Genomic DNA, 26,965 nt, shown 5'->3' on the forward strand with positions numbered 1-26,965 from the left:
CTGTACCTCTCCCATTTTTGGTGCACCGTAGTATTGAGGTGCCTGCCCAGGTAGACATGCCACAGGATCACAGGGGTCCCATCCCTTCGTCCCCTCTCGTTCAGCTGCTCTCCGCCCCATGACTTCCATGTGGATCAAGATTTGACTCCTGCTAAGAAAGTTTCCCCAAAGAAGATAACGCTGGCACTGGATCCTAATCTGCTGGGGTTTAGTCCTGGGGCGTGGGTGTCAGCGGGTGAAAGGGAGCGGGATAACACTGATCCCCTTAGCTTGCTTTCTGATCTCCTTCTCTGTAATTTGAGCTTGTTGCCTAATTGCTTCAGGCCTTGGGAATGGGAGGGGGTCAAGGGAGGATTCCTGGGGTGCAGCTCTCCCGGCTGGAGGTGGCTGCTGCACGTCACCCCTTAGCACGTGGGACGGTGCAGGCAATGAGAGCTCAAGGTGACTCCAAGTATCTCCAGAGAAAAATCATTCCCTCCTGATGCGTAGGAGAGGGTCTCATTTCCTTGGAATAAGGTTGATCCTCTTTACTAACCAGCAGCTTTGGGCAGCTCTGTCCAGCCTGAGACCCCCACCAAACAGCAGGATTAAATCAGGGGCCAAGCCAGTGGCTCCTGGACGCTCTTGGTTTTCCCAGGGAGAAAAATCCCTGACACCGGTTTGTAGCAAGAGAAAACGAGTAGGGGGGTAACGTGTAAGCGTATAACAATGTATAACCCTTCTGAAGCCAGTCTTAACAGGAGCGTCCATCAAAAATGGCCCGTTAGCAGTGCTGGAAGCTTGAGACTGTGGGGCTGTTGCACATCTCTATATGCAGATCAGGATTCTCATAAAACCTTCTCAATCTGTGATCTTGTAGGCACCTTGGGCCCTTGTGCTGTGTTGGTTAGAGCCTTGCTAGTGCTTGGTTTCAACAAAGTTTCTTATTCTTAATAGCATGAAAACCTGTTGCTATTTGCGAGAGTTTTGCCCTGTTTGTTTCCTGGGAATAGGCTGGCTCCTTCCTGCTTCACAGAAACCAGCGGGCCCTGATGGGGAAAATTACTGCTGATGGCTGACAGTAAAGAGTTTTAAAACGTTAAGGATGCCAAACCCCTCGTGGGACTGACGGATGTCGGTGCGCTGAGCTGCAGATGCCCTCACTAGACGTGCAATTGTTTCGGGGTTTTTTGCACACCTGGGAGTGAAGCTCAATGCGCTGAGCGTGGCCTTGCTCCGAGGAGTCCCTCCATGGCTTTTCCTCGAGACATTTGCCCTTCCCTCCTTCCTGGGACTCCCTTGGCAGCCGTTTTGGGGCTGTACATGTTAATTTACATCTCAACCTGCCCCCCTAGGTTTCCTTCGAGGTGGCCGTGGAGGCACGGAGCTGCCCTGCCGAGGACACCTCCCATGCCTTCACCATCAAGCCCGCCGGCTTTCGGGACACGCTGGAGGTGGCCGTGACCTACAACTGCCTCTGCGGCTGCACCGGCCATGCCGCGCCGGCCAGCGGCAAGTGCAGCGGCAACGGGACCTACGCCTGCGGGCTGTGCGAGTGCGACGCCGGCTACCTGGGGGCCAGGTGCGAGTGCGAGGAGGGTGCCAGCGCGGACATGCACCACGCCATGTGCCGGGAGGCGGAAGGCAAACCCCTCTGCAGCGGGAGAGGGGAGTGCAGCTGCAACCAGTGCCTCTGCCACGAGAGCGAGTTCGGAAACATCTACGGGCCCTTCTGCGAGTGCGACGACTTCTCCTGCGCCAGGTACAAGGGAGTCCTCTGCTCAGGTAGGAGCCTTTCCTCCCTCACACCCTCCGCTTTGCGGGGATGGGGAAAACACCCTGAAATGGGAAAGGCTGCTGGGGTGGTGAGTGCAGCGTGTGTGAGGGGCTGCGCCTGCCCCTCCTGCTGAAATCTGCCCTGTGTCTGGAGGGGTCCGCACTCCCTTTCCTTATGGAAAAAGGGAGGCAGAGGTTTAAGTGCATCTACACTAATGAGCAAAAAGTGCATTGACTCCATCAGAACTGAGTTTCCAGCATTAGACTGTAAATCTCTCTCCTGGCAGGCTTGTCCTCTGCCTGGGTCCCATGGAGACGACCAGACTCTTGGCTTTGGTGGTGTTATTTTGATGCAACCATGTGCATCTCTTGCACGCCGAAGTATATCCCTAGGAAAGAGTAAACCAGCACAGGCTTGAATCCTCTGAAGCTTTTTGGTGTCGTCTTAGGTTGGATTTCTTCTGCTTGTGCCATCCTTCCCTGCATAGGCAGAAACAATCTTTTTTTAACGATGAAGGATTTGAAGTAATCCACTGGTGCAGCGCAGGTGAAAGGAAAGGTTGTGTTTCAGTCTGTTACTTACTAGAGAAAATCTGTGTTGAAGATCCCTAAAGGTATTTTACGTATAGATTTTTCTGCCCACTATGAAAACAAATCATTCGCTGGGAAAGATGTAGCCTGTTAGCTTTGCTTAAGCAAAGGTAGAGGAGTTATTTAGCTGTGTTTGCTAAAATGGCTTTAATTCCTTGTCAGTCCAAGGTCACATAATTTACCTTGCACGTAATTGCCTGGATTAGCTCTCGGACATAATTCTCTCAGTTGGAGCTGGGCAAAAGATTATTCTTTAAAACTTGTCTGCTTTCAAGCAAGGAAAATATTTCCTTAACTGAAAATCTTGGACAAAATTTCCAAAACAAGCCTAAGCTTAGAAACATACCTATTTTCCACATTTTCTCTGGGGAAGTGGTGGGGTTTTCCCTGCTGTTTATCTTGCCCTGCATGTTTCTGAGCTGGGCAGTAAGCGATGGGGCACCTTTTGGTTGCAAGGTTCTGGCTGTTTGGGACGATAGTGGTATTAGGCGGGTAGAGGATGTTCGTGCTCATTTTCCTGTAGCCTGGCTAGCGATGTTTTGACACTGTTGAAGATGGGGCAGGCGATACCCCGGTTTTTGGCATCGCCCTGGGGCTCCCCATTGCAGAGCAGTGAGGAAGGCCAGTGCCACCTCCCACAGCGACTGTCCTGCTGGAGCTCTCCCTGCTGATGCAGGAGTAGAAAGAGGGGTGAGGAAGCAGGAAAAAGGTATATTTCAAGGTGTGTGTGTGGGGAAATAAAGTCAGCTGTGGAAGTAATTAATAGCAATACTGCCTGGGTGTTCTCCATATGACCATATTGATTTGGTAATATCGCCCCACCCAAAAAGAATGTATTTGTTAGCAAGCAGGGCAGTGATGCTATAAAGAGAGGTTGGAAGTTACCAGTGTAGCAGTTGGTACTGCAAGAGAAGGATACCTCTTTGCTCAAATTTCCATTTCATCAGGAGAGCCTGAGCCAGAGCTCTGCCACTCCGCAGGAAAACAAGCTGCGTGTCTTCTGCTGCACCTGCTTTCTTCTGTCCCTGTGGAGGGCTTCTGGTGCTGTGAAAAGCAGCATAGCTGGTCTGGGATTTACCAGAGTTTTTAAAGTAATTTTAAAGTCCTTTTTATAGCTATGGAAGAAAACAAAGGCTGTGCTGAGGCCAAGTGGCCTCCTCTTTGCTCCAGGGGTGGATTGGCGGGTGGGGTGGTTCTTCTTATGCCATTGCTGTTGTTTTATTGGCTCCTTTTCTATTTTTTTTTAAATTCCAGCAGTTACGATGCTAAATCTGAGCTGTAGCAAGTGCTGTGCCAATGACATAACATTTTGAGGTGTTGTTATCAGCCCAAGAGGCCTGGGACTTCTCCAGCCCTCCAGAAGTGTCTGAGCCTGCACAGCGGGGCTGTGCCCAAAGCTGCCCCTAACAAACAGCCCTCTGCTACACAAGCATCTCCGGTGGCTTCCAGCAGACGTGTGTTCTCTCTTCCCTACAACTGGGGCTTTCTTGAAAAAGACCATGCGTTTAGCTCGGCGCCGAACCCCTCATTCTACCACCACATGTAGACTTGGCAGCCGGGGGAGTTTGGGTCACCTCTTGGGTGCAGGATGTCCCCTGAGGCAGTCACATGGTGTCTGGTTGCTGCTTTTGTTCCTGCAAGGGGGAGAAATGACACCCTACCCTCCCTCTGTCTTTTCCTGGGCACAACATCTGTCCCTGAAAGGCCCCGGCATCCCAGTGCCCACCACTCTTGCTGGTGGAATCCCACCGTGAGACCAACAGGTTTTAGCAAGAAAACCTTTTTATGCAGAAACCAAAAAAGCAGCACATAGGGAGCTGTTGTTTCGTTGCAGATCGTAGTTGTCTCCGTCCTTGCTTGGAAGTTGCTTGGTGTGGACCTGTGAGGGGAAATCATCACTGTTGTCAAGGGCTTTATTTAGATCGTATGAATCTTTTGGTACTGTAGAAAGTGCTTAGTGCCTCTCAGTGCATTTCTGATGACCACATTTTGAACAGTGTTTTCATCCCAAAGGAGCTCAACCTCAGTTTTAGCACATGCGTTGTGGTGTCCCCCGTTAAATGCACTTACACCTGCCCAAGCCGTTGAACAAGACCATATCATGAACTTCTGAGTGCCCGACCTGGCCAGAGCAGGTGGGAAAGCAGCCAGTCCAACCTGACCCAAGGTTTGGGGGAGCGCGAAGAGGAGCACACAGTTTTTCAAGCTGAGAAGTTAAAATCCATGCATGCAAACTGTTTTGCACATACATGGCCGTGTTTTTTACATGCCTTGAGCCATGGGCACCATGAGCCCATCACCAACCACCCACTGGACTGGGTAGCAGATTGCACTCAGGCGTTCCGGTGAAAGTCATAGAGTATGAAATAGTCTAAAATTAACTTTGAGTTTCTTGTCTTATGCTACCTTTGGCCAGCAAAAGCATTTTCATTCCCAGGTCCATTTATAAATATTGGCACCTCATTTTGTCAAGGTTTGAGAGGAGAGATGACTGCAGACAGTGCTGCGTATGGCTCCTGTCCTTTTGTAGCCCCTTCATGAAGTGGAGAAGCAGATTTCGGGTGTGAGATAATCTAAAGGAGAAGCAAGAATTTGATTCTTGTTAGTGGGAAGTTTAACATGCCTCCTGCATCTGTGGGATGGGCAGGAAAAGGAGTCATTTATAACGTCGTAAATGTTGCTTCAAGTTGCATACAACTCCTAGTCAATGCTGCTTAGTCACTAAAAAGTGGCATTTGTTCTGCTGCTCCCTGAGTCCACTTAACAGCTCCAGAGTAGCTGTTTCAAACCATTAATCCAGTTCCTGGAAGGGCCATTGGGGATGGCCTGCAGAAGTGCTCAGTACTCCAAAAGAGATGCAACTGGGTTATCCACAGCATCGTGCTCCGATAAAGCAGGCAGTCGCTTCCCAAAGCCCTGAAAGCTTCGCTCCCAGTTTTTCTCTGGATGGAGAAGTTGCCCTCTTGCATTGAGACCTTCAGCACACTGCTCTGGCCTCTACTCTGAAATGTGAGTGGCTGCGGGAGAGGGGAAGAGAGCCCTCCTGCCTGCAGCCTGCCCTCCTGCCTGCAGCCTGCCCTCCTGCCTGCAGCCGGGCTCGGGAAGGGGCAGCTGGTTGCATGGCCCAGCGGCTTTTGAACCCCTTGGCTGCCTGCCAGGCAGTTTGACAAAGGAGGAAACATCTCGGCGCTAATTGCATTCCTGAAGGTCCCATGCAAATAGGTGGCGAGAGAGGGGCATCACACGTTTGCCTCTAATGAAGAGAGACTGGCTCATCAGAGGCCAAGCTTCATTAGCTTCAGTGCTACAGACCTATTTTGGAGGGGGAAGATGCAGGGTTGTACGGCATCGTCTTTACTTTGGTGTCTCTAGAGAAATTTCCCTTTAACCATCACCGCTGTTACCTGGCTCCCCGTGTGGGTGTCATTTGTGTGCTCTTCAGCCCAGGGCTGTGGTTGTGTTGAGGCTGTGCAGGAAGATCGCAGCCTCTGAGTGCTACCGAAGCATGAGGAAAGAGCGCTTGCCACGCTGCGAGCTGTTTCTCCCCCTAAAACACAAAAATCCATACTGCCTGAGCAACACGGCGACCGCTGGTGTTGGTGCAGCTTTGTGGGATCAGGTCTTTTGTGGCTTCTCTTCCTCATTTTTATAGAATTAGACAATCAGATTTAGAAATGCTTTGCAATTGTGAATCAAGCTCTGCGACTTCTCTCTAGCTCTTAAGCAGCTGAAAGCATCTGAACTGGTTAAGGTGGCTAAAGATCATGGCTGGCCGAAGCACAGTGAGATAGCGATGCCTCTGAGCACAGGACCTGGTAGTCTGGCCTCGCTTGCCAGTGCAATGCTTCCACTGACGCAAAAAGCTCAGGCCAGCAGTAAAGCATCAGGTGGCAAATTTGCAAATACACGCAAGTGTCAGGATCGCTTCTGAAACGGGATTTAGGAAGTTTCAGATAAGGCTTTGGGCAACGTGGTCTAGTTGAGGGTGTCCCTGCCCGCAGCAGGGGGGGTTGGAACTAGGTGCTCTCTAAGGTGCCTTCCAACCCAAACCATTCTATGCTTCTAAGTGTCAGCTCATTGAAAATCTGTGGCTTATTTTACATAGAATAGCCAAGCTGACGTGCGATGTGACTCCAGCTGCCCTGCAGAAACCACTTCAAAAACTGCTGAGGACATACAAGTCCTCAGTATTTATTTCTGAATGCTTCCCTTTCTTGATTTTATTAAAAGGGGAAGCACTCTGAGTTTTAGCCTGTCCTAAGGCCCAGCGAGATCAGGTTTTTATTGTTTCTTTTAACATAGCATCAAATTCGAAATCTCGCTCCTGCTTCTGCAATTTGTTTTTTGGCGTTCCCCGTCCTGAGCACCATAACAGCGTTTAACAGCACTGTGTTTGCGGGAGGTCTGGTGGGACGATGGCTCTGTGGTGCCAGCGTGGCAGTCGCTCGTTGTGCGACAGAGCCCTGCGCTTTGAGACCAGTGCTCAGGTTTGATGGCACCACTGGTATCTCCACCCTGGGGTTTCTGGTGGGGTCTGTTACCATACAAATCATTGTGCCCATGGACACGTCTTATGGAAGTGGGCCTTTTTCCACACTTACTTTTGTAGCTGTTATTCACCTGCCCTGTTGTAGTGCCTGGATGGAGGATACTGGTACGCATCTGATGTGAGAATAACGGTGATTCAGCTTTAACAAATGTTTCTTGTCCTAATTCTCTTCTTTCCTAGTGTCAAAGCTTTTACCAGAAGCTGCTGTTAAGAAATAAATGGGTAGTATTTGATTTATTAACCTCCAAGTGCAGGTGATGGGTTGAGTGTGGTTTGGGGAGGAAGGGGAGCTGGCCTGTGCCCACTGCCTGCAGCGGTGCCAAGGCAGCGGCGGGGGGGGTGGCATTAAGCAAATGTAGCCCCTGCCAGAAGGGAAGAGGGTGGCGTGCAGCAGAAAGACGTTAGGGAACAGAGCCTAAACCACATCTGCAATGTTTTCTTTTTAGTCATGTCAAATCTTATTATCTTTAGGGTTTTTATTTGGGGGATTTTGGGGGTTTTTTATTTAGTTTGTGTAAAAAGGTGGAATCTGAGCACTGCCTGGTAAAGCGGGATCTGAAGGGCAGAGGCAAAAGGACCGTGTAAGACATGGAAGCTAAAAATAATCCTTTAGTTGTTGCTAAGTGCTTGTGCAGCCGTGAGCCATGCATCTGCGGAGGAGATGCGGCTCTGCCTCTGGGGCAGCTGCCCCGCAGGTCGATCCTGCTCTGCTCCCCAGGCTGGAGGAGGACGGGGGAGCACATGTCTACCAGCCTTTTTGAGGCTTATCTTGGTGACAGAGGATGCAGTGTAAGCTCGGGTCACCGCGGTGCAACCTCACAGTGCCGGTTGCTTCGTTAGTGGTCCCAGTTATTAGCAGCAGGTGGGGGGCTCGCAGGGGGTGGGGGGGCAGGCAGCGGCTGCGTGTGCTGTCGGGGCTGCAGGGCATGGGAGGGTGGTTTAGGGCGAGCTGAACTTAGTAAGGTCCGCTGAGCTGAAACCCTTTTACACTACAGTGGGTTATAGGAGCATGAGTGTCTCTTTTTCCCCACCAAAGAACAGGGTATGGGACAGGAGCTAAAAACCAGATGAGGTTGGGCTAGAAAGCAGAGAGGTGTGTATGTGTTGTCACGCTGTGTGGGGCACAGGGTGGCCATCACCCCTTGGCAGCCAGCAAACCTCGTTTCAAGCATCTTGAGTTCTCCTGCCTACAGAGCCACTGCATAGCCCAGAGGGACCTTATAGCCTGAATAAGTAGCGAGGAGATGGCACTGTGGTAGCACCTCTCTTTTAAGATTTGGTCAAGAGTCACTGGGGCTGCGCATTTATCCTAGAGCTTCCTACAAGCCTTTCTCCTTGGTGCACTCCTGTTTGGCTTTGGCTCTTATCACCTGCAGAAGCTGCTCAGCAGAAGTCCTTACCCTGAAATGCCTGAACACCTGAGAAGAAACACATAAACCAAAAAGATCCTCCTGAATAAGAGGAAAAAATAAACCTCTGACTGTGTGTCCTGTAGTAGCAATGAACCAAGGGTGGAGTGCCCGTGCCTGGCATCGCTGCTGGGTGGGCATCCCCTCTCCAGCTTACTTCCCCCCTCCACCTGTGAAACGTTTTGGCTCCAACAAGAATTTATATAGACTGCAAGCATTTAACAAGAAACTAATCAAACAGGGGACCTCTGTGGTCCTCTTCCTTTTTCTGGGTTAAACTGTGAAGCTGAGCATGTTCCACTTGCTCTCATCATGTGAATTAGTGTAAAGAAATGTAAGGTTAGGTCGGTTCCATTTACTCCCATCCTGTGGGTCAGCCTAAAGAAATGTAAGGTCCAGGTCAGCTGGGGCAGGCAGGGCTGAGGGCTGTGATGTAACTGGAGGAACTGAATTCACCTTCATCCCGCTCAGACTGATGCCATTCTCACCCTGCGTACAAGCTCCCTGCAGATGCTGTTGGCCGTGTGTCCAATGTCCTTTGTCTGCATGACAACATCTGAGCCCCAAATCAGGAAAAAAGCCTCTTTTTTTTTTTTTCTTTTTTTCTGAAGCATGATCGTATAAACCAGATCTTTTCTGATGTCAGTTGTTGATATTCCTGCATTCCTGCTTGACCTCCTGCAGAGTGTGGGGGCTGCTGTGCCGTTGCAACATGTTGGTGAGGCAGAGCATGATTGCTGAAGCGGTGATTTGGAAAACGTTTCCACAGGCAGGGAGGGAATTGTGGAGCAGCCCGATGCTGCCGTCACGTGTGGGATGTTGGTTTTTAGATCTCGCTCGGGTGACGGGAACTGGTGGCCAAGCCCTGCGGTCATCCCGGGCTGCTTCCTGAAAGGCCGGGTCTTAGCCTGGGGGCAGTGAGCTCTGAAAGCAACGCTCAAAACCTCTCAGCCTTTAATGGAGAATGTAATAGAGAAACTCTCCGCTCTTTACACAGTGTGAAGAGGATGAGAAACCACATGGACCTGTATGGGACATGCTTACCTGCTGTGGGCAGCCTGCGGTGCCCCGCGCTTGCGTCCAGCCCCGCACCGGGGTGGCACCTTCTGTGATGGGAAGCAGGGAGACCCAGCCCTGGGCTCCCAGATAATTTATAAGGGCAGAGAAGCTCCTTCACTCTTTGCAGGTGGCTTTGAGGTGTCTCTGCCTTAAGGTACCAAGTCCAGCAGTGTGCCATACATGGTTCCGGGTGTGCTCATCTCCAGGAGCCATGGCTCGTAGCCCTGGTGCAGAGGGGGGCTGAGAGCTGGGTGGGAGGTGTTTGCATCTCATGACTTCATCTTCATGAAGTCGCTACTTCCCCGGCATACAAACCCTTGGTGGCATTTTGGAGGAGCATGGGGGTGACTCAGTGCGTGTGTTTCCTCACATCTCCAGTCCTTGGGAGGCTCCTGAAGCCTCCCTGCTGCTCCCCACCAGGTCATCATTTCCACCCTTCCTCAATCTCTCTCTTCTGCTTCCTCTCTGAATTTATTTTTTCCCCTTTAACCTGGTTTCTGTTCTCTTTCCAATTTTATCCCAAGACAAGCGCCGCTCTCCTCCGAGAGCGTGCACCTCCCCATCCTGCTCCATGCCCATTCAAAAGACTGAAGATCCCAAGGGGTTCAGATGGCCTCTGGGCTGGGGCAAACGGCATGGGGTGACCCTCGCCCGCCGACTGTGACCTGTGAAAGCATGGCCAGTGCTTGTAGCTGCAGTGTGTAAAAATGCCCGGCTCGCCTCTCTGATTGCTCTACTAATGACCTCCCGTGACGCCCAGCACAGCTGCTGTGTTTCAGCTCAGTGGTGGCTGTGTTTCAGTGCAGGTAGATGGTTCTTAGCTATAATGCTCTGTGCTTGATGTATATACTAATCTGTTTTTTTTTTCACAATAAATAAATGTAGTGTTAGGTATTACACCACCAGGCATTACCATTACATTATTGCCTGTTAAATATTGATTATTTGGGAGGTGGACTCAATGATCCTTATGGGGCCCTTCGAACCTGAGATATTTGATGATCTTTGCATGGATTTCTCACAGGAACACAAATGATATCTCCATTCACGTTTCTGCTCAGTGCTGTGTTTACTCTTCATCTTCCTTTCTGTTTCTGGCAGCAGGTATACCCTACCTGCCTTGCCTTGCTCATGCCAAGGGTTTGCGTTGGTTGTTCACACCGAAACGGCAATTGAGTTGGACTTTCTTTCCCCGGCGGAAACTTCGCCAGAGTTTCCATTCCTGGCATGAAAGGGCAAGGCTGTCTTTTCTTACCCCTCCCTTCCCCCTGCCCGGGCCCTTGATGCTGTCAAAGTCTTGCAGCTCTCCCCAGATCTGGCAGCAGCTCCTTGGAGGACCAAACCTCACAGAGCGCTGCTGTTCCTGCCTCTTTTCACTGGGGTTTCTCCTTGTCCTTGAGCGGACCTTTTGCAAGCATTAATGCATGCTAATGAGGCATTAAATGCCAGGGCAGAATTAAAGAATAAAGAAGTGACGTCTTTGACATCTTTACTGGAGCCAGAGCTCCGTCTGTGGGTCTCCGCTCTTAAAGCGGCACAATGTGTGGGTTGTAACCGGAGGTGTCATCTGATGGTGCGTGCACATACCCAAACCCCCCCATCCTGCTGCAGCTGCCCCCTCCCGCAGCCAGAAACCTCCTATTTCAGAGAGTAGAAAGCTCCAAAAGAAAAACAAGATGAACTTTGAAAACATAGTGCATTGCCTACTCGCTCCCCAAAGAGAGATGGTCTTAGAACGAACTCACTTAAATGCTCTGCCTTTATGGCCAGCATCCCACTGAGTTTGGTGTTTGCATTTGGTCCTTCTGATTATAGTAATTAACAGAAATAAACATTTGGAAATGAATGCTGTATTTGGGGTTTAGAGGCAGATGAAAGCCTCAAACCAGCAGGTGAGTGAAATTCTGGGTGTCTGCATTTCTTCTTGACATGCACTGACAACCCATGAATTTTGCTCAGTTTGGTTTAAAAAATTGAATTTAAACAATTGACCTGAAAGGGAAGTGCAGCACAGCCTGTGGGTTTGTTCTTTCTCCTTTTTTTCATCTTATTTTGAGTGAAATTCTAACTTCTTCCAGCTTGTTTGGGAAGGGAGAAATCCATTCCAAAACCATGGACCTTTGGTGAACTTGCACCAGATTATGTGTTTGCATCCAAACACAGAGCTGGGCAAGGCTCCCACGGCAGTGGATTATGCAGAGAAAGAATTTCTCTCTGCTCCAGAACCCGCTCCTCTTAACAAGGTCCAGCTGAAAGGACATTTAGCCCATTTGGGCTTCGGCAGGGTGGGAATTAGCCTGCTTTTCATTTGAAGGATGGGCCTGAACTGTAGAATTTGGCCCTGGAGTTCAGGCATTTGGGATTGTGCAACTTTGATTTGGAGCCAAGTTTTATTTTAAGAACAAATCCAGAGTTTTTTGGATGGTAGAAGGTAGTAGGAGCCTGCTTGGGCACCAGAGCAGGAAGACGAAGCTCATCCTGGAGGCACCATGCGTCGGTGGAAGGGTTGCAGCACTATAGCTTTTCTGCACTTCATCTAACACATGGTCACCGTATTCCCCTCATACTTCTAAATCTTCCAGACCCTTCACGGCGACAAAAGCTGAAGGCTAAATGTAGAGTTCTGTAAGCAGACCTGAGCTAAGAGATGGGCCAAGAAGTATGTAGGTGGAGGAGGCTCCTGATTCTGGACCCAGGGGTGTTGGTGGTATCTGGGCAGGGTTGGGAGACCCAAGTGTAAACGGCTTTTTGACAAGCGGTTTTCTTTGTCAGGCTTTTTGGGGTGAAGGAAAACAAATGGTGGGAGCTGCAGCGAGGGGGCTTCGTGAGCTCTAATCCATCTGTTAGGGGTTTGCAGATGAAATTCCACATCGTCCCTGCCAGGCCAGAGAGTTGGCTGGAGAGAGGAGCACCACGGTGGGAGAGGTGTTGGTGCATCTCATGGGAGACCCAGTGAACACCTGCATCAGAAGGGTTTGAGGTTTGTGGAAAAGGACAGCGGCACAGAGCCCTTTTTGAGTTAGAGGATTGGAGGGAAACACAAGAGGAGGAAAAACTGGAGAGTTTCCCCCCATTATTCCTGCCTTATGGAATAATATAAATTTGTAGCAGCTTTTGCAGTGCCTTCCATGTCAGGTGCTTAAGGGGTGATGAAGCCATGGTTGAGCATGTACCCAGTTTGGTAGGGTGGTATTTGGGCCCATGGCTCAAAGGGAACCAGCACACCCATCTGATCGTCCCCATTTGGGATGAAGTGCTGCATCTCTGGGAGGGTCTGGCAGCAGCCCTGGCCCCGTATCACACCCTGCATCAGTAGCAAAGTCAGCAGCAGGACCTAAAAGCTCCAATTCCCAGCTCTGGGTCTCCGTCCAAAAGGCCACGTGTGGCAGGCTCAGCTGAGGTGCTAACGTAAGCATAAGTCGAGAGATTTGTGGAGTGCTGAGCTTACTTCAAAAAAAAAAAAAAAAAAAAAGGAAGGAAAAAAAAAAAGGAAGGATTTATTTTAAGAAATGCAGCTTTAGATCTCCTTCAGGAAATGACTCGTCGCTGTCCGTTTTGACTTTCTGATGGATCATCAGCCGTATCTCGTGATTGCATTTCAGCTCCCCTTCGTAGCGGAGAGAGGGAAAATGAGGAAAGGCTGGCCAGGGCTGCCGCAGGAAATCCGCCTGCCCCGGATCGCTTTCAGCTGCCTTCATGAGACAGCAGTTTCCAAAGCCCTGTTTTCCCTGCCCAGTTCTCATTTAACCCAGACGTTCCCAAGTGAGTGGGAAATTGGGGAGCTGAGGGATTTTTTTTTGTAATGGCAGTGCTGCAACATGGGGGATGCTGGCAGTAATGTGGGGCTGGTGATGGGGCTTGTGGTACCCAAAGGCTGAATTAGCAGCTCAAGCATGCAGTTATTCCTTCACCTTTGGTTTCATTAGTCTGCATCTCTGATGCTATTTTTGACGACTGGTGAGCTAAACCAGCACTAGGATTGAAATAAAGGTTTATTTAAAGCTGATTCTTGGCCAAACCTGTATGCTTTGAGATATAAATATCCATTGAAATTAATGCAATGGAAGATGCACAAACCCATGGTGTCTGGTGTAAATAACATACAGAAAAGCACTATTTACTTATTACTATCCTGGTAGTGTTGTTTTGTTGTTTGTACTGCATTGTGGATAAATGAGCATGAGCGAGCTCTCTTCTGGTGTGAATGGAGGCGGTCAGTGGATGCATTTCAGTTCACACGGAAACCTTGGACCCGTGACGTTTGCCTGTCTTTGTTTACATAGTAACCTCCTTTTCACAAGGAGATTGTTATGCTCCGTGGGCTCCAGGAGTTGGGGATGCTCCTGCCAGCCTGCTGCCCCTTTTTTCCCTGTCAGACTGGTGTGACCCAGAGCATGGATCCTAAGCCCATCCCCACTACTTAAAATTTCCTGAGCTCTCCCTGGCTTCCTACCGGTGCCAACCATCTGGCAGCAGGACGGTGCCGTGAACCTGAGCCGTGCTGCGGGCAGGCTGCCTTGCCTTGCCTGGCCTCTTGATGTGCAGCGCCAGCTGCTTTGAGTCATGGAAAGAGATTAGTGGGGAAGTCAATGATTTATTTGCCTTAGCATGCACTGTGCCTTACCATAGCCTTTTCCCAAATGGAAAGGTCTACGTTTTCCAAGCATTCAAAGCCTCTTCCGCTGCCCTTCCTCCTCCCACTCAAAATGTGCTGTTCCCGGAGCCTCTCCTGGAGACATCGCGCAATTTTGCTGAGAGATTGGCGGGTCTGGTACAGAAACGATGCTCAAGCAGTGCCCCATGTCAGTAGGGTTTGACTTCTTCTCCGATAAGCAGATGTTTTTGTTGCATCCGCCCCTCGGGAGTACAAACAGCATGTGGCATTGGGGCTCTCCGGGTCACGGACACAGCGGCCAGGGCTCATTAAAGGCATGGCACCAGGGAACCTGGAAATTGCTTGCCATAACTTATTTCTCTCAATTGTTTTTCCTGTGGGGTTTTTGTGGGTTTTTTTCAAACTAGTTATTCAAGTAACCAAAAATGACAAAAGCACAGCATTTTGAAGGTCCTGACCCAAAGCCTGGATGTGAGCACAGAGGCACAAAAATAAGTGGCTTGATTTAATGGGAACAAAATGCAGTATGATCTTTCCCCTCCTGAGTGCTCAGAAGCCAAGAAACTGGCTTAAAAATGATGAGGATTATTTTTTCCTTGTATGGTAGGCACATCAATTTAATCTTAGAGAAGGTGGGGAAAAAAGGAGTGTTGGAGGGGCTTGTTTGCAAACCCTTTCTCCCCCTTCATAAAATCTGGGATCACTTGTTATTTCTCTCAAAAGAAAGTTAGCATTTTTGCATAATTTTATAGTCCCCAGAAGTAGGGGACTTCAGAAAAAACACTTTCTAAGTGCATTGAGTTTCAGATCTCTTGGTGCAGCAGCAGTCGGTGCAGTTCCTAAAAGGCAACTCGGTTATCGCGGAGGGCAGACGGGCTGTCCCGACGAGCACTCAGCCACCGCGTGGTGCCACTTTGCAGCCTGCTATCAGGAAGCCTGGGATGAAATCAGGGTCAGAGGCTGGAAGTTTCTGCCAGCAGCTGCTATCCCGATTGCAGCTCACTGGCAACGACCCGGCTCAGGGACCGGAGCAGCGGTACGCAGCACTGGTGTCGGGCTGCCAAGCCGGGTTTGCGCAGTGCCGGGGTGAGAGCAGAGGGGATTTGGTCTGCGGCTTTCATCCCGGTGGGCAGCTGAGGGGGAGAGGCAGAGGCGGCTGGGGTGAAATGAGGACAGTTGGACGTCCTGCCAAAAGCTGCCTGAATGACAGTGAGAGGTGCAGCCCAGCCGGGGCACGGCAGTGGGATGGGGATGTATTTCGGGGCGGGGAGAGACAGAGGGATCAGCTGGGCTGCAGGTGTCCGTCCACCTTGGTGGCCTCCTTGGAAGAGGGTGCCTCCAAGCAGCAGTGCACCCCGTGGCTCCTGCCCTGCTGGATCCCAGACTAGTCCAAACTTAGTCTGGGGACTGCTCTCCCTCCCCAGAAGCACTGCTTTCCTTGCTGCACCCTCCCAGCTTGTTTCGGCAGCCTCCCTGACGTGTGTTTCATGTTAGGCCCCCCAACAATCAAGAGCTGGCTGGAAAGTATGTTATCAAATTCAGAGGGAGCATTTCACTTCCCAATTAGATCTGGATCTTTTAAACATCTAAGCTCGTCTCATTTCAAGGATGGGAACAGAATAAAACATCTTTTGTTATGTTTGGAGAACGTAATTAATGTCTTTTGGCTTCACAAACCAGGTTTAATGGAGAACATGTAAACTTAAAGGGTTCAAGGGGGTTAAAGTCCAGGGTAGTGTCCTGCACCATGAGACTTTGGCTGGTGCAGAGGTATCTTGAAACACACCCTCCTTGAGGACACATTTTCATCTTGGAAATGAAACTGGGAAGTGAAACTGGGTTCATCATCGGCATAGCGGTGGAGGCTTCCCACAGGCATGATCTTACATGGCATAGAAACTGATTAACCACATCAGCACTGCGTGTGACCATAGGATAGCTGAGACTGGAAACGTGCAGCACATTTTGCTGTAGAATACGAGTACCAGGTAGCACTCTGCATGCCGCAAACCTCAGCACTGGGGCACCATCACCAAAAGACTCACTGCCACATTGCCTTGGGGCTCCTCTCAGGTTGTGTCCTGAGCAAGAGGACAGAGTGGATTCCCATCTCCGGTGCTCCAGGTAGATGCTGAGAAGTGGGACAACTCTTGTGACGCCTGTGTGAGAAATAATTATATCCTACTCACCACATTTCTCCATGTGTGGGGGAGGGATGGAGAGCACCAGAAGTGGAGCTCATGGTGCTTGCAGGAGTGGCCACTCTTTCAAGCTGCTGCAGGCAGCAAAGAGTGTAACGTCTTTCCCATTAAAGGTCAACATGGAAATTCCCACTCTTGGCACATTCCCCATGATGAGCTTCAGCCAGTGACTTCTTGCATCTTGAGCCAGTGTGGCCAAGGCAGAAAACACATTTCAACATGTTTTTGTATTTCAAGCTCATACCCCACACTTAATCACCCTCATATAGAAGGACTTTTTCTTCATCCTCTTCAATAAACAAACCTGCTTGGTTTAAGATGCTGTTTCTTAAATTTTCCAGTGGCAGTAGTTTAATAGGATGCATTATTTGGAACTGGCTGTTTCCCTTCCCTGGGACAGTCATTCCAGGCTCAGTCCCCAGTGTGCCAGGAGCTGGAAGGGACGTGCAGGCTTTCTAGCTTCCTATGCTGTCCTGGCAACTGATGGGTTTAAAAACTGAACTATATCATGAGCAATTACACTTCCAGAGATGGATTTCTAATGGATTCACATCTTCTGCTGGGCTCTGTGGTATCCAAGGGGGACTCAGACAAGGCTGATGATGCAGGGGCTCTGCCTGAGAGCAGAGGGGTGGCTTCCACCCAGGTGAGGACCATGGGATGGTGTGAATGCAATCAGCTTGCTTCTCTTGGCCCTCACAGCTCAAATTCAAGCATGAGCATGTTTACTAAATGCCATATACATGGGTTCCCAATGCCGGCTGCTTTGGACTCTTTGAAATAGTGCCCGTTTAAGAAAACTGTGATTTATAGCTAACTTTGACATATGCGTTGCCATGGAGGCACCAAACTTGCTGTGTGCCAGACCCTGGTCGCCTGAATTAATTGTGAATAAAAGCCAGCCACTCCATTCGGTTTGCTTGTGAAGCAGAGGGTGCAGGGGGTCTCTGCTCTGCAGCTGCGCCCCAAGCAGCAGCGGTGGTGGATGTAGCTCTGTCCCATAGGCTCAAAACCAGAGCTTGGTAGGAAAGAGGCAAACCAAGCCTGCCTCTACAGTTGTATCTGGGGAAAGGGCAAGGCTGTCATCACGAAGGCAGAGGGAGGGATTTTTAATCTTCTTCAGATGTAGGCGGGGAAGGAGGTCAGCACTAGAGATCTTGTAAACATAACCTCCTCTGTCTAGTAATGTTTGAGTATGCAAGCTGGATCCAAAGCAAATGTTGGGCGTGCAAAAGAGGCTGTAGGAGGGCATCTTGTGATGTGCTGGGGACATATGAGACGCCTAGTAGAACAGAAGGTGTTACCATGACTTTTGGCAAGGGATATAGCTTGACAATCCACAGCCTCTCTGGTAATCTTGGAGTGATGGGAGAGGCAGGGAGATCAGCGGTTTTGTGCTGATGAAAGGAGCGTGTATATAATTTATCTTGTCTGAGGCGCTTGAGGCTGTTTCCAGTGGGAAAGCTGAGCTGTAATTAGGTTGCTGATGAGCCTCGTATACAAACCCTTCAGCTCTATAAACTATGCCTTCAAAGGCATCCCTTCTCCTAGGGACTGATGAAGGAGGAATTCAAGCAGTGTTTCCAGAGAGCTGATGGATGCCTTTCTGAAACCAGATGCTCGGCAGGCAGCCACTCCACTTACTGTCACCGAAAGCCTTTAAGCCTCTTGACTTTCTCAGTCCATGGCTAAACCCCATAGCTGCCAGGGGCTGCTTTGGTGGAGGAGAACCCTTACTGGATCAGTTTCTTCATCCATCTCTGCTGTGAGCTGCCCTGAGCTACTCCCTGGGGGAGGTTCAGCTGGTCTCAGCAACCTGCATGGGCCTGGCTGGGGGCATAGAGGTCTTGCTTGGACAGAGGAGATGGTGCTTGTTGATTTAATTTTTTTAAGGAGTTTTAGGGTTTTGGGGAGTACTTATTCAGTAAAACTGTTAGGAAGGCAGGGTAGGAAAGACCTTCTGAAATGGTTGACCTTCTAGGCTTTCTGCTGCTAAACCTTGGGTTCAAAACCATCAAGGAAGCACTGCTCCATTCCCATCTTCATTTCTCTTGATGTAGACCGAGAAAGAAGAGATTCTTTCATACAAAACACCAGCCAGCACAGGTAACATGGAAGCCCTTGCAGGAGCCCCATCTTTTACACCACTTTGAGGGCCCAGCAGAAATACTGATCTCCAGAACTCCTGGCCCATAGTGGGCAGGGAAGGGTGGAGGAGGAGAAAACTTCTTGCTGAGCGGTGTGGCCTGGAGAAGGCTAGGCTAGACGTGTGGCTTGGGCCCTCTCATTTACTGGCACAGCAGCTCTGCTAGCAAAATCTGATGCCATAGCAAGACCAAGCAGAAAACTGCCCACTGTCTGGCTGTGCTGCCTCCTGTCTGGCTCATGTGCTGATCAGCCAGATTGCATCAACTTTGCCACATCCTTTGGTGTCCTGAAGTATTTGTCCACTCAGTGCCATGCCTCTGAGATGGACGCATCTGGTTTGAGAAGCAATATTTCAAAAGCTGCTGCCAGAGACCCTTTGTCAACCTGAATATTTTTGCTACTCCAGTAGCAGTGGAAATCACGGTACTAAATGTGAAACATACTAAACTAAACCAAACCAAAGTAAACCAAACTAAACATAACCCTTCTAGCTTAGCCAGAGCCTTCAGGTGAGCTCACGAGTGAAGCTGAGCGATGCCTAGGACACTTTGGGGACGGAGCGACAGAGATGCTGCTCACCCTCTGCGGCGGTGGGAGGTGTAGCACTCTGCAAAGCCCAGGTACACATTGCTGGGCACCAGGAGGCAGAGGAATATTCAACTCTGTGGGTAAAAAAGGCTCATGACAACATGTTGCCAAAACGTGCTCTCAGGTGTTAATGTTTGTGTGGTGGTGTCAAGCACTGAATGGGGGCAAACCAAGAGGGTGCAAAAGGGCACTCTGAAAAGGGGGGGGGGGGGATACTTAGGAACCCCCATCCAGAGAAAGGAAAATAAGAGGGTAGCAAGTTTGACTGGAGCATGTGGTCTCTCCTAGATAGAATCATAGAATCATAGAATGGTTTGGGTTGGAAAGGACCTCAAAAGATCATCTAGTTCCAACCCCCCTACCATGGGCAGGGACACCCTCCACTAGACCAGGCTGCCCAAAGCCTAATCCTGTTTGGGCTCTGCAACAGTAGGTGGTTGCTCCTCATGTGGACCCACTCATTTTACCACCCTCCACTCGCAGAAGGATGACAGTGCTACGCTGCATGGGGGTCCCAGGGGAACTTGGGGTAGAAGTCACCTCCCCCAGCTGCAAGCTGTGTCTGCTCGAAAGGAGTTGCCCTGTTCTCCCCATGGTCACCATCACTGCTGGTACCTCCCAGAGGCGGTTGGTGCCCCTGTCTTGGCCACCTGGTCCCACCTAGGGAGGGAGAGGTGCCCGTTCATCTTGAGTGACTATAGAGGGAAGCTGGAGGAGCTGCGAGTAGGTATTTTTTGCTGCTAAGTATAGATAATTATTTGATATCTAGGTGTTTCCCATCGCCATCTGTTTGATACTCTGCCAAGTATGGTCTCTCTGGCAGCTTTTCCTGCTGGGCTGCTGGTCCCTCCTGCACGGGGGCAGCTGCGGCACCCAGCACTGGCCCAGGATGCTGCTGACGCCTCCTCCCTGCTATCACCTTCAGGCCACGGAGAGTGTCATTGCGGGGAGTGCAAGTGTCACGCCGGTTACATCGGGGACAACTGCAACTGCTCCACCAAGACGGACAGCTGTGTTTCCAGCGACGGGCAGATTTGCAGCGGCAGAGGCGCCTGCGTCTGTGGGAAGTGTCAGTGCACCGAGCCGGGGGCGTTTGGAGAGACGTGTGAGAAGTGTCCCACCTGCCCAGGCATCTGTAGCACTAAAAGGTACTCACGGCAGGGGGGCGTCAGGAGGGACTTCTCCCTGGCAGGATGGGCAGCTCTGTGGTTCCTGGGAGACTTTGCAGCTAAGGAATTACACCCGCTTCGTTAAACAGGGTTGATTAGCCCTAGGCAAGCCTGCCGCTGCTCAGAGCCTACGCTGAGCAACCTGAGAGTATCCCAGGCAGAGAAGCAACAAGCGTTCATGCAGTTTCTGATGGGTGTTTAATCTTCCCCTCTGTGTGTCCTTCTGCAGGGACTGCATTGAATGCAAGCTGTTTAACTCAGGAAGACTGGCTGATAACCAAACCTGCCAAAAGCACTGCAAGGATGAGATCATCACCACTGTGGATGTTCTTGGTAAGTAGGCAGCAGCAAGGACTGCACACGGTGGGAGCCAGTGACTGTGGCATTGAACTCCTCTTAACCAGAGCAAAACATAAAGAAAGCCTCAGGGAACACCTGGTATTTAGAAATGTATGTGTGTATGTAGTATGTATATGTGTATATGGGGTATGTGTGACCTTCTCTCCGGGCTGTAATCTATATTGAAGTAAAAAAATCCTTTGATTTTAAATAACGTCTGAAAATCAAGATGTGTGAGGACCTCTACTGCCAGTGCAAGGAGCAGAGTGGGATGAGATCAGATGAGACAGAAGATGAGAAGAGCCGTGAGAGAGTGCAAAAGGACAAAGTATCACTCAAAAAAGCCATTCTCTAATCTTCTGAGAATTCATCTTGGATGAAGTGAGCTTGTGAGAGAAAGCAAAGCTGTTTTGGAGATGATAAGTTCTGCTTTGGTGGGATGGACTGCTCCTCTGCTGCCCTTTATGTCCTCTTCTAGAGATCACCCCACACATGCATCCCTCATCAGATGACTTTCTGCTCCTGCTTTTCAAGATCCATTCTTTGCTATTTGTGGGGGGGGGGGGGTAGAGGGAACCCAAACTGTGATAGCTTTAATTGCAGTCCTGACCCTGGCTTTAGCAGTACCCCTTGGAGGGAGGGGTGGAGAAGCTGGTGTTTCTAGATCAAGCAGGGATAAATTGCATTCCACATCTGACATTTCCTCCTTTTCCCGTAGTTTATAGAGGTAGCAGTGCTCTACCTTGCTTGCTCTTTCTCTCCCTTCCTCCTGAGCTGCCTGCAGGTGATGTTTTTTTCCCATTGACTCCTCTCACATCCAGTGCCTAGCTTTTAAATCACAACCAGGGGGGTTTCCTGCCTTTTCCTTTGGGAGACTTGCTCGTGTTCTCTCCATCCTCCCTGCCGTTTACCGGGGAGTGCACCTAGACCAGCACACTGTGAGAGGTTACAAGGCACTTCCAAACCACACAAAGCTCCTTCCTGATGCCTGGCTGGCCTGTGTTTCTTAGGAGCCAGCAAATACTAGGGATTAAAGCTCAACTCTCCTGCCTGGGTGTTGCACCATGCCAAAGCCAGCTTTTGTGCTGACTGCGCCCTGGGAGGTGAGGCTGGGCTGTGGTTTGCCAACCCCCCACATGGCTTTCAGAGAAAAACACAGCCAAATTTCTGTTTTAAGACATTTTGGGGAATTACTCTTATTCTTCTGTTGAACTGCTGCAGTCAGACTGCAGGTGGTGCTGAGCTCTTGGTAGCTCAGGGCACTCTGTGGCTTGGAGATCTGGGCTACTAGAGAAAGAGGTAAAGCGAAATATTCCTAGAGAAAGTGCTTGGGGACTATGGACTTCTTTACAGGCAGACAGCCAAATCCTGGTGTTCAGGTGCTTTTATGTTATGTAGCAGGTGTTAAAAGTCCCCGCTGAGAGACCAAATGCTGGTATTTGTCACAGAAGACAGAGGTCTGCATTGTCCTGGCAGTGGAGGATGGGACCTTCTTAAATATTGAGTTGCAATGAACACACCCTGGAAGATCCAATGTGCCTGTTGGCTCTGGGTATGAAGCAGCCAGTGCTTCAAAGCTTTGTAGAGCAGAGGCATCTATCATTGGACTGATGAGCCAAAACGATCAGCCTTTTGGGAGTCTTATATGACTTGCATAGGATTCTGCAGGATCACCTTCACTTCTGCAATATTGCATTTCCATTCCTGATGGTTCCAGAGAGGGGCTTTCAACATGGAGAGGAGCATGACAGGTCCAGTGCTGGGCTGAACCTGCCAACAGCACACATCAGTGGACCAGAAAGCTTGATGTAGCAATCACGCCTCTCTCTGTGGAGGTGTGATCTCTGAAACGTAGTGAAGACCAACAGAGATCATTACTATCAAGACTTTATTCACAGTCTGTTTTAGCAGAATAATGATGCAAGGATGGGATTGAAAGCAGCCGGGTCTGGAGGAACTAAGATTAGCTGCTCAGCTGAGAAGGGCATTAGTCAAGAAGCATAGAAGTTTTATCAATATTAATCTAATTAGTACTTTGCTTCGTAACAATCATCATTTCTCCAGCCCTGCCTTTGATACCACTGTGTACGTAGAGCAGGTTCTCCTGTCCTGAGGTAGGAACAGCTGAGGTTTGTGCACGCCAGGAACCCCCCCAGGACTCACCAGAGGGGCAGCTGGATGTGGGCTCAGAGCTGTTGAAATGAAGGGTATTAATCTTTTGACCAAAAGCAGGTCAAAGGCATTGAAAAGAAAGACAAACAGACAGGAGAGAGATAAGGGCTGGAATAGCAGTGGTCATTAACATGATCATTTTTCAGCATGACAGACAGGTACGGAGTGAGGAGGAGAGCTGTGGTGAAGCAGCCATCCTCAGGAATCATCTCATAGTGACCAGAGCAGCGACAGGCTCTGCCTGGTGCTACGGTATGTTAAGCAGGCAAACAAACAGCATCCATATGTTCATGGGAATCAAGTAGTCTCATTTCTTGCAGCTCCTCCATCTCCACATCTTCCCCTCTAACCAGCTCCTCCCTTCCCCCTCCCTCCCTCCTCCCCTCCCCATTTTCCTCTTCTATCTCACCCTTTAAAAACAAACTTCTCAACCGTTTCCGGAGCTGGAGCCGTTCAGCGCAGCTGGAGCACGAGCCAGCCATGGGCTGCTGCCGCTGATGGCTCCGTCCGTGTCCTCACAGGCTGAGTCTGTGCCCCTCGCTTTCTCTTCAGCTTCCACACTTCAATACATTCAGCAAATTAAGAAAAAAATCGCATTTATCACCAAAGCTGACTTGCGCAAAGGAAGAATATGTGTATGTGTGAGGTTGCATCAGTTTGCCATGCAAAGTTTCCCAAGTGCCACATTTTCTCGAGCAGTAAGTCTGGACGCTGCTCAGTTACAATTTGCACGAATCGTGATCAAACTGTGCTGATTTCCACACTTGCTCCCCATTCCTCCGCTCACAGGTGCCTGTGGGAAGCCCTGCGCAGCTTGCAGGGGAGAACTGTGATAATTCCTAATATTAAACCTGCCAACTAAGTCAACCAAGTGCCATATTGCAGCTTTAGACATATCCCGTTAGAAAGGGTCACCTGGTCAAAAATCAGAGGAACCCACTCCATTGCAAGTTGTTAGGGGGGAATTAGCTTAATAAGAAGAGGGTGTTTGGAAGCATTTGTGTAAGAAATTAGGATACAAGAGTTCTGCAGTCTTTAGGAATTTTTTTTTAATATAAAAAAGAAAATAAAACTCTGCGACTCTGCATCTCATTCCAGAAACGGATGACCCGAACGCGATCCTCTGCGCCTATCCGGTGAACAACTGCGTCATGAAGTTCACCTACTCAGAGCTTGCCAGTGGAAAATCCAACCTCACCGTCCTCAAAGAGCCAGGTTGGCCCTCCCTTGGGTTTCCTTTTAATAGCACTGGCTGCCTCACGAGAGGTGATGGGAGCCTGGTGGGTTGCGGAAAGGCTGGTTTCACTGCCTGCATGAGGGCACGCATGAACAGGTGAACTGGGATGATTTAAAAAAATAAAGTGGTTTACAGTGCTGAAACCCAGCTCCAAATGCTCCCAACTCAGTAAAATAGGACTCTGGGAGTGAAACATGTACCTTGAGCTGCCAGCATTGCTAGCAAGTGGCTGAAGGGCTTTCTGCCAGCTTGGGATGCTGAAATTAAACCCAGCCTATTTACGTAGCAAAAAGCATGCCATGTACAGATTTGGAGATAGAGCCACTGGGAGCAAAAACATCAGAAGGGAACACCTGGTGCTGCTGCTGGTTAAGTCAGGATGTTAGGAAAGCCCCCACCACCCATGGATTTCTGCATTTCTGAAGAGCTAGCTCTGGTCCAGGCAGTGTAAGGGCTGTGTGTCCCTGCTCCCCTCCCCGGGGCTGCCGCAGACAGCTGTGATTCCCAGCATTATTTTAATCACGTGCAATGCAGTTTCTCAAAGAAAACCCCACGTGGTGTTGCAGGATGAGCTGACGAGAACCCAGCAGTAGCTTTTCACAATTTTCTTTGGTCCTCTGAGGCACAGGCCACTATGGGAAAGACTGAGATACCACACATTTTATTTTATTTGTGTAGCAGCTTGCACTTAATTGAAAGACCAGTTGATTAGCTGACAGTTAATGTACTTATTTAAAGTGTCGAGTGTTCACCTGCCTCCATGTGGGCCAGAAGCTGAGCTGGCTTTTGCCAGAGGCACCTTAACCCTCTCCATCCCACATGGGTCACCCAGCATTAAAACCAGGAGTCATTCTTGGACGGTGGCACTGCAGCACCGCTCTTCCTCTGAAGCACTACGTGACATTCCATCCCCAGTGACGTCCATGAAAGCTGTGCCTTTGACCTGCCTCTAGCCAGGAATTCATTTAATTAAAATAAAATCCCTTTGGTTCCAGAGAGGACTGTTGTTCTTTTTTAATTTAGTCATTGCTGCTAGCACTGCCCCAAGGTCACTTGCTCAGTGGCTGCAGTCCAGGTTGTTACATCGCAGTATCCTGATCTGGGATAGACCCGCACCAGAGCTAATTACCTTCTCCCCCTCGTTACCAGCATGCAGCTCAGCCCCCAGCGCTGTGACGATCGTTCTGGCAGTGATCGGCAGCGTCGTGCTGATCGGCATCATCCTGCTGGGGCTCTGGAAGCTGCTCGTCACCATTCACGACAGACGGGAGTTTGACCGATTCCAGAGCGAACGCTCCCGGGCCAGATACGAAATGGTGAGCTCGGGGTGGAGGTGCTGCTGGGGTACGGGAGGGCTGTCAGGACGGTCCTGCAGCAAACAGCTCTGCAGCGATGGAGAAGGGTGGCAGGCGCAAGGGATGCGGATGCCCGTGCCCTGCGGTGCCACGCAGCAGGGCTTCAGGGACCGGCACATTTGCACTGTCCTTCTCCTGGCAAGTTACAAATATTCTGCAAAATTTGGTTTCATTATGTATTTCCAATCAGTGCTAAAGGGCCGAAGGAGGTGGGGGAGCAGGGACCAAGCTCTGACTATGGCAGCAGCCAGGTCGGTCAGGTCTATGAGGGACACCTTCCAGGAAGCTTTAGGTGGTGTTGCCCAGTACTTGATGGCATCACCTGTGCCTGCAGACTGGCCGGAAGATGGGTCTGATGGACGAACTATGGAGAAACAGCACTGCTTTTGCATCTGAATGCACATTTCAGTCAAAGCCAAAGGGAGCGCTATCTCCAAATTAATTGGCACAGGAAGGGGGAATTATACATATTTTCATCATGACACAGACTTTGTTCCTGACCTTTGTTCTTTTTGTCTGCCCATTTCTCCAAAGGCATCCAATCCTCTCTACCGAAAGCCTATTTCCACGCATAACGTAGAGTTCACATTCAACAAGCTCAACAAGTCTTACAATGGTACAGTTGACTGATGGGGTCTCAGCGCCTGAGACTGCTGTGGACAATTGCTTGACTGTATGTGCTGCTTCCCCACTTGAAGATGGGATCCTCTTCAGGGGCGAGAATCCCTTATGACAGGACTGGTCCATGACCAAAGCCTGTTGTTTGCACAGTAAGGAGAAAAGTCTGGTTCATTCTGGAGGCACGGACGCGAAGGCAGGCTCCCCGCCTGTGCTGATGGACTCCGAGCCCTGTGAGACTCCATACCCCAGCTTTCTGGATATATTAAACCTGCCAACTAAGTCAACCGAGTGCCATATTGCAGCTTTAGACATATCCTGTTAGAAAGGGTGACTAGGTCAAAATCAGGGGAACCCATGCCATTGCAAGTTGTTGGGGGGGGGAATTAGCTTAAAAAGAAGAGGGTGTTGGAAGCATTTGTGTAAGAAATTAGGATACAAGAATTCTGCAGTCTTTAGGACTTTTTTTTATATAAAAAAAAAATAAAACTATTGCGCATATATGATGCTGTGAGTAGAGTTCATTGTTTCCTGGCTGAGCCCCCACCAAAACTGGGGCTTGCTCCTGCAAGCAACAGTGGTGCTGCCTGGTTGATTTATTAATAGAGTCTTATCGGTCAAAGCATGGCTATAAAAATAGGAGCTGGAGCCGCAGTGACTGCCGCAGAAGGTATGTTGATTTAATACCCTGGTGTTGACCCAGGACGAGGAGTGCCCCGAGGAGCTCCCACCCTGTACTGGTGCTGTTAAACAGATGGGAAACTGGTGGGAGCCCGAGGTAAATGGGAGTTTAGTCTGAGGAAACTAAATTAAACACCCATTCCTTGGGGTGTGCAAGGAGACATCCAGCCTGGGTGCCTGCAGGAGGGCAGCTGGGAGCACACGGCAGCTTATCCACACCTCTGGCTTTTTACGAGAGGACTAGAGCTGTGGGGTCCAGCAGAGCCTGGCTAGAAAAGCAGGGGAGCCCTGAGCTTTTGGCTGGAAAGGGAGCTGGGTAAAACCCAATGTCTTTGCTTCACAACATATATTTTGCTTTGGGTTTGGGGTTTTTTTGCCCCCCCAAACGGCTCCCCCAGCCCCATCTGTTTTCTTCCGGAGCTGGGGTTTGGGTTACCCCCCCTGACAGCTGCAGCTTTAAACCCACGCAGACTGCAGCA

At 49.9% G+C, this 26,965-nt stretch overlaps 1 protein-coding gene across 1 annotated transcript in view; it reads left to right on the forward strand.

Annotated features, from left to right (window-relative positions):
- The window catches only part of ITGB5 (integrin subunit beta 5), a 61,989-nt gene extending 35,683 nt beyond the window's left edge, over positions 1-26,306 (forward strand). The window contains exons 10-15 of the mRNA XM_054830445.1: positions 1,335-1,764; positions 19,841-20,063; positions 20,314-20,417; positions 23,694-23,810; positions 24,982-25,148; positions 25,722-26,306. Of these exons, the coding sequence (XP_054686420.1) occupies positions 1,335-1,764; positions 19,841-20,063; positions 20,314-20,417; positions 23,694-23,810; positions 24,982-25,148; positions 25,722-25,817 (1,137 nt within the window). The 3' untranslated portion in view covers positions 25,818-26,306. The remainder of the gene's footprint in view (positions 1-1,334; positions 1,765-19,840; positions 20,064-20,313; positions 20,418-23,693; positions 23,811-24,981; positions 25,149-25,721) is intronic.
- Positions 26,307-26,965: the final 659 nt, after the last annotated feature.

This window comes from Grus americana, chromosome 6, assembly GCF_028858705.1.
Source record: "Grus americana isolate bGruAme1 chromosome 6, bGruAme1.mat, whole genome shotgun sequence".
NCBI classification, from domain to species: domain Eukaryota; kingdom Metazoa; phylum Chordata; class Aves; order Gruiformes; family Gruidae; genus Grus; species Grus americana.